Here is a 7110-nt window from a genome sequence, read left to right as displayed (position 1 = left end):
AGAGAGAATGTCATAGATTTTTTCTCCCCTTGTTTTTGTGGAGTTACTCGATGTGCCAACTTGGCTACATTGATTGGAATAAATCACTCTCCGATTCTGCAGCCTGGGAAAAAGGCAGCCGTGTGGGTGGCTGGCCAAGGTTTCTGCTTTCTGGTTATCTCAAAAGAAAGAGATTCTTCCTCCCCGTCACTTGGGTGCCCAGTTCCCAAGAGCAGAAGGAAAGCCTGCTGACTTATCCCCACCACCACCACCACTAACCGGGCCGTTTCCTTGTGGGCTTGCAGAAGGAGGCGGTGTGGAAGAAGCCCCACCAGCTGAACATGGAAGGGGCCCTGATCGCCCGCGACAGGGTCGGAGTTCAAGATTTCGTCCTGCTCGACTCTCACACCAGCGAATCGGCCTTCTTGGACAACCTGCGCAAGAGATACCGGGAGAACCTCATCTACGTAATGAAACGTGGGACGGCCGTGTGGAAGAGGGGGTGTTGCCTGCCTTGGGGAGGGGAAGAGGGTGCCGGAATAACATCATAGACCAGAGGTCTTGGACTGAATCCGAGAGGCTGCTGCCTCTTCGGGGTTCAAGGGAGAATTTGAGAGCCAGAAGACAACCACTCGAGGGGTGTGAGGAAATGGGGGGGCTGTGCCCCTCTCCTTGATGGACGGCTGGTGTGCCCAACCAGCGACAGCTTCAGCCCTCCCTCTGGCCCTGGGGTAGGAATTGGGGTGGCTGAGGAGGCGACTCTGGTTGGCCCTGAAAGGACACCTGGCTGTGTGGCTCTCAGGCCCTCCGGAGAGGCTCTTGGGCGGGACGAGTACCAACCTCCGTGGGCTTTGGATGGTGACACTGCCACCACCACCCCTCTTTTGCTCTGAGGATCACGCGCTGATTGGCAGCCTGAATTCTTCTTGCTTCTCCCTCCCCCCCCCCAGACCTACATCGGGACCCTCCTGGTGTCTGTGAATCCCTACAAAGAGTTGGACATCTACACGGCTAAGCAGATGGAGCAGTACAAAGGCGTCAACTTCTTCGAGCTGCCACCGCACATGTGAGCAAAGACGCCAGGCCATTCCCTGCCCTGTGGGGCCTTCCGTGGGCCCAGAGGGGACCCTCCGTTCGTATCGATCCATCCACCCAATCTTAAGGGGAATTAAAGCACAGAAAGATAGCCTCCCCCAATAATAACTATACACAGGAAGTATAGTCCGAGTGCCGGTTGGGGATTATGGGAGTTGAAGCCCCAGCTGGAACACAACACCTCGTTGTGTTGTCCTTGCCCACGGGGGAAGCTCTCCCTCTCCTCTCTCCCCCCCTGTGCGTCTCCTCCAGCTACGCCATCGCAGACAACGCCTACCGGCTGATGTGCACCGAGTACAACAACCACTTCATCTTGATCTCCGGGGAAAGCGGAGCCGGGAAGACTGAAGCCTCCAAGAAGATCCTCCAGTTCTTCGCCGTGACCTGCCCGACCACCGAGCAGCTCCAGATTGTCCGCGACCGCCTGCTCCTCTCCAATCCCGTCCTGGAGGTGCCGGCCTGGGGACGCGGGGCTCTTGGTCCCCCCGTATGGTGGAGGGGCTTCCCCTGAAGGCCGCCTGGCTGGGCAGGGAGAGGAGGGGGAGGCTCAGCCGCTCTTCAATTACCCCCAACTCTCTTTCTCCCACAGGCCTTTGGAAATGCAAAACGCTACGGAACGACAACTCAAGTAGGTTTGGGAAGTACATGGATATCCAGTTTGATTTTAAGGTACAGCTTTTGAAATATTCGGGGGGTTTTAAAAAACCACCTTGCATTTTTAACTCTTTAATCCAGAGTAGCCCACCTTGTGGAATCTTTTATTTATTATTAACGGTTATATGTCAGGGCTCCAAAAGAGCCGACGAAAATAAGAAGATGGCTTGCAACTCATTATATATATATTTTTTAATCAGAGGGGAAAAAAAGTGTGACACTCATTGCCTCCCTTAGCTTTTATCTTCTCAATGCCCCTGCGAAGTAGGCCAGGTCGGGACTAATAAAAGATCAGCCAGCAGTGTTCCTTTCAGACTGGGGGGGGGGAACGGGGGACGAGGGGGGGACATGGCACAGGAGCTTCTCTGTTTCTGCTCTTTCCAGGGGGCTCCTGTCGGTGGACACATCCTGAGCTACCTGATTGAGAAATCCCGTGTGGTGCACCAGAACCCCGGGGAGCGCAACTTCCACGTCTTCTACCAGCTGCTGGAGGGGGGCGAGGAGGAGCTGCTGGAGGGCCTGGGCCTGGGACGCAGCCCTCAGAAGTACTCATACCTGGTGCAGGTCCGGTGGCACAGCGTTTTGTCCCCAGGCTGTGATTTCCAGGCGCCTCCTGCATCCCCCTGGCTTTGCAGAAAGCTGCCAGCTGTTTCTCTCTTCCGCTGCAGGGAGGCTGTGCCAAAGTGTCTTCCGTTAACGACGGCAGCGATTGGAGAACAGTCCAGAAAGCCTTCGTGGTCATCGACTTTGCCCCGAGAGATATCGAGGTGGGGACCTTAGGAGGGGCGAAGGAGAGTGTTACACCTGTTTAAAACAGACCTTCCCCCCCCCCCTTTGGCTGACGAGGGTGAGTTACGCTGGATCTGACTGCGTTTCTTCGCCTTCCTCCTCAGAATCTCCTGGGCATCATTGCCAGTGTCCTGCACCTGGGCAACATCCAGTTTGAAGAAGACAGCAACGGCCACGCCATCATCACCAATGGCACTCAACTCCACTGGATCTCCAAGGTGCCAGCTGGGCGCGCCAGAGACTCTGAATTAATTAGGGGGAGGGCAGCCCTGGGTGCAAAGCACATGCCGTCCCACCCTGGCCACTGGCACGGCGCACAGCCTTTGCAGGCAAGCCGTTTGCCATGCTGAAACTCAACGACAATCCCCTGTGCTGCTTCCATATACCGTGGTGTGAGTGTGCCGTCATAGGAGTAGTTTTGAGCATGGGGTGCACATCGCATTTGGAAGCTTCCCTCTCCCCCCGAGGTTTTGAGTTGCAGCACTGATAAAGAGTTCAGATTCAGATTTCAGATTTGAAATCCGCGGAGATCCGGACCCTCACCTCTCTCCAGGCCTTCCGGAAAGCTGTCAAAACCTGGCTGTGCCGGCAGGCCTGGGGTTGATGAGTTCCCCTCCCCTCTCGACTTGTATGGCTGTGTGATTTTCGTGCATTTTAATTATGTGTACTGTTGTTTATGTCCCCTTTTCCCCCTCTGAGTTGTTCGCCGCCCTGAGTCCCTCCCGGAGAAGGGCGGCATACAAATAAACTAAATCTGAAAATCTGAATCTGAATCTGATAAAGAGTTGAGCGTTAGCGGCTGTTGTCTTTTTTTCCCCTCCTCTCTGTAGCTTTTGGGCGTCCCCCTGTCCATCCTTCAAGAATCTCTGACCCACAGGAAGATCGAGGCGCGGTTTGAAGAGGTACCACTCATTCTCCCTGCTCCTTTGCAAGAAAACAACACGGCCGATCTGCCCCCATGCGGACCCCGCTGTGACTTTCTTCCTCCTGAAGGTTTTAAGCCCGCTGGACGTGGACCTGGCATTCTACGCCCGTGACGCCGTGGCGAAAGCCATCTACGGACGGACCTTTGCTTGGCTGGTCAGCAAAATCAACGGCTCTTTAGCAAACAGGGTGGGTCCTTCGTGGCTGTTTGCAAGGGTGGCTTGTATCGCTGACGCCCGGTCTTTCCCATTCCCGCTGGGGCTTGAGAAGGCTGGTGGTTGACGGGGGTGGCTCTGGGGTTGTGCGCCTCGTGTCCAATTTGTGCGCAGACACTCGAAGGACCTTCTGATTGGGACCCCCGTTGTTTGTCCTTCTTTGGTAGGACTTCAGCAGGAAAACCGTGATTGGGCTGCTGGATATTTATGGCTTCGAAGTCTTTGAGACCAACAGGTAAAGTCTCCCTTCGCCCTAAATCAAAACCACATTTTAAAATGTTTTATGCATTAAAAAAAAAATGAGACTAAACTAAAGAGAACACGGGATTTGGAGGAAGAGCAGGAGGAGGCAAGGATCGTACAATCTCCCTTCCTCTAGTTGTGGGGTGGTAAAAGGGGTTCAGTCCAGAAACACTTCTAGAACACGGCTGTTTTAAAATGTCTGTGTGTGTGTGTGTTCAAGTTTTGAACAGTTTTGTATCAACTATTGCAACGAGAAACTCCACCAGCTGTTGATCGAGATGACCTTGAAGGCAGAACAGGAGGAATATGAGCTGGAAGGCATTGAGGTAGCTCTTGCTCCTTGCTAACCCTTCTTCCCCTTAAACCTTTCTCCCCCACCTTCCCCCTCCCGCTCCCCCCAAGTCTAGGCCTGGTAGCCCCAGGGCCGAAACGAGGCGCAGGAAGAGACAAAACATGAACTGCAGTTGTCAAACCATTCCGGAGGCTACCTGGGGGTGGGGTGTGGGGTGCCCCTGTTTCTCAAGGTGGAATTCTAATGCTCCGAGGATTGGAGAAGGCAAGGATCTTTCTCAGGGCAAAAATGGTTGGGGAGAAGCGCCTTTTTTTTTTACACCAAGCATAAACTTACTCGTTTTATCCAACCCCCCTGAGTCAGGTCAAGCCGGTCTTAACAAAATCCTGCCAAATTTGACCAACCAGGATCCTTGATGTGAAGAAAATGTTTGTCTTCTGAACCCAGATTGTGGGCAACTGTGCTTTCCCCCAAACTTTTAAGACTTCTTCCTAGAGTTCATCTAAATTCTGATTCCAGAGGCCGGTGGAGATGGACTGACTGTTTTAAATAGAATTTTACTTGGCCAAATATGGCCGTGCTGTGCCTTGACCGCCTCTCTTCTGCTCCCAATTGTAGTGGGAACCGGTTCCATATTTTAATAACAAGATCATATGTGACCTCGTGGAGGAAAAGCACAAAGGCATCATTTCCATACTGGTAAGAAAACATTGGTTTTTGGGTATGTTTACCCACCGCCAATAAGAGAGATTCCAAACAAGGTCGCCCTCTAAAGGAATTTTGGGTGCCGAAAAGTTTTTAAATAGCTGAGGGATTCTATCAAAGAGTTATTGACTTTCTCACAAAACTACAGTTCTGTTTTTGTAGCGTAGTGGCAGAGAAGGGAAAGTGGACCACAGGGCGGTTTTATAGGACTCGGGGCTGACCTGGAAACACTTTGAAATAATTTCCTTTGCTGTTTGGAGATGCCCTCAGCGTCCATTCTTCTGGTTCAGGAGACGTCCAGATGTGCTGGCTGGCAGCCATAAACATAAACCCATCACATCTGGTTTAGATTCAAGAACCACCAGACCCATGGACTGTGCCCCATGCATAACCATTGACCTGGATTTTTCAGCTGGATTCACTGAAGAATAGCCCAGTTCAAACCTCACCTTAAGCCTAATACACTATTTATTGCTCATGCGGGGAGCCAGCGATGGTCTTTCGCCTTTCTTGTTTAAGGATGAAGAATGCTTGCGGCCCGGTGAAGCCACTGACCTGAGTTTCTTGGAAAAACTGGAGGAGAAAGTAGGAGACCATGCCCATTTTGTGACGTAAGCACTGTACCCTTCTTGCCGGAAGGGACGGGGTCATCTCCCAAGGGCCGTTTACCTTGGCACTTCTTGGAGCAGACCCTACTTCAACCCAGTGGTGGGATTCAAATTTTTTCCCCACTACCGGTTCTGTGGCTTGGTGGGCGTGATATGGATTGGGGGGCGTGGCTTGGTGGGCGTGGCAGGGGAAGGTTCCTGCAAAATCCCCATTCCCTCCCCATCAGCTGGGACTCAGGAGCCAGAAAATAGATGGGGGGCGCGGCCAGCCAGAGGTGGTATTTGCCGGTTCTCCGAACTACTCAAAATTTCTGCTACCGTTTCCCCAGAGCTGGTCACCTGCTGAATCCCACCTCAGCCCCTCCATCCTTGCTTCTGGGTTGGATCCTGGCCCAGCTGCCAGTGGGATTCTCTCTCTGAACTGGGGAATTCCCTCTCTTTTTTTCTCTTTCTCTCTGCAGTCGAAAGCTTGCAGACCTGAAAACCCGGAAGTCCATCGACTGGGTGGACTTCCGCTTGCTTCACTACGCGGGAGAAGTGACCTACTGCACAGTGGGTAAGAGAGGGGGGCTGACGTGGGGACCAGTTTGCAAGGGGCTTAATGTAGGCTGCTTCCCTCCCTCCTTGCTTGAAGCTCACAAGAATGATTCCTGCTTCAGGGGACAAAAAAACAAAGAACCAAGGAGGCTGATTGGAAGCAACTCCTTCCTAGATTTCGAGACCAGGAACATTTTTCTTTCTGAAGCCGCTTATCTTGGCAAGAGGCCTCCTCCAGCTCCCATCGAATCCAATCGTTGGAAAATATGTTTATGGTGATCAAAGCCTTCTGGGCACCAATTACGACGCCCGTTTCCTCTGTGTGCCCTTCAATTTGACATGGCTGATTCAAGCCCATTAAATTATATCCCATCGTCCCCAGCGAGCGGACTCCACAGTGGTTGTGCAGGATAGTTGGTGCCTAGTTGGAGAGGGCCGGTGAGGTTTCTCTTTCTGTGTCTCTTCTCAAAAAAACCCTAAAAACCTCTCGGCAAAAGAGTCTGACATTGATGAAATTCTGTAATCCCAAGACTGTAATTGTTCAGACTGTGTTTCTCAACTGTGGCAACTTTAAGGCAGGCGGACTTCAACTCCCAGAATTCCCCAGCCAGCATGGGGGATTCTGGAACTGAAGCCCAGAGGCCTTAATGTTGCTAAGGTTCAGAAACACTGCTTTAAGCCAACAGAGTCTTTGCTAAGATCACCCTGGCTTCATTTCCAGGAAGACTTTCTCTTCCTCTGTCCTAATTTTATTAGCAATAACAATAGCAATAGCAGTTAGACTTATAGACCGCTTCATAGGGCTCTCAGCCCTCTCTAAGCGGTTTACAGAGTCAGCATATTGCCCCCAACAATCCGATAGATAGATAGATAGATAGATAGATAGATAGATAGATAGATAGATGATAGATAGATAGATAGATAGATAGATAGATAGATAGATAGATAGATGATAGATAGATAGATAGATAGATAGATGATAGATAGATTGCAATAGCAATAGCAGTTAGACTTATCTACCGCTTCATAGGGCTTTCAGCCCTCTCTAAGCGGTTTACAGAGTCAGCAT

General features: G+C 51.6%; 1 protein-coding gene across 1 annotated transcript in view; it reads left to right on the top strand.

The window, feature by feature from the left end:
• The first annotated feature begins 288 nt into the window (after nucleotides 1-288).
• Nucleotides 289-7110, top strand: part of MYO1H (myosin IH) — a 12871-nt gene continuing 6049 nt past the window's right edge. Inside the window, 15 exon segments of the mRNA XM_087703464.1 lie at nucleotides 289-446; nucleotides 930-1045; nucleotides 1327-1525; nucleotides 1664-1673; nucleotides 1676-1743; nucleotides 2113-2292; nucleotides 2397-2495; nucleotides 2622-2735; nucleotides 3348-3419; nucleotides 3511-3630; nucleotides 3824-3891; nucleotides 4120-4225; nucleotides 4810-4890; nucleotides 5416-5507; nucleotides 5966-6316. Coding sequence (XP_087559590.1) covers nucleotides 321-446; nucleotides 930-1045; nucleotides 1327-1525; nucleotides 1664-1673; nucleotides 1676-1743; nucleotides 2113-2292; nucleotides 2397-2495; nucleotides 2622-2735; nucleotides 3348-3419; nucleotides 3511-3630; nucleotides 3824-3891; nucleotides 4120-4225; nucleotides 4810-4890; nucleotides 5416-5507; nucleotides 5966-6316 — 1802 coding nt within the window. The 5' untranslated portion in view covers nucleotides 289-320.

This window comes from Thamnophis sirtalis, unplaced genomic scaffold (genome assembly GCF_051295495.1).
Source record: "Thamnophis sirtalis isolate CommonGarterSnake01/CBP01778 unplaced genomic scaffold, rThaSir2_p1.2 scaffold_2, whole genome shotgun sequence".
NCBI classification, from domain to species: Eukaryota; Metazoa; Chordata; class Lepidosauria; order Squamata; family Natricidae; genus Thamnophis; species Thamnophis sirtalis.
This window is presented reverse-complemented; position numbering and strand designations above follow the sequence as displayed.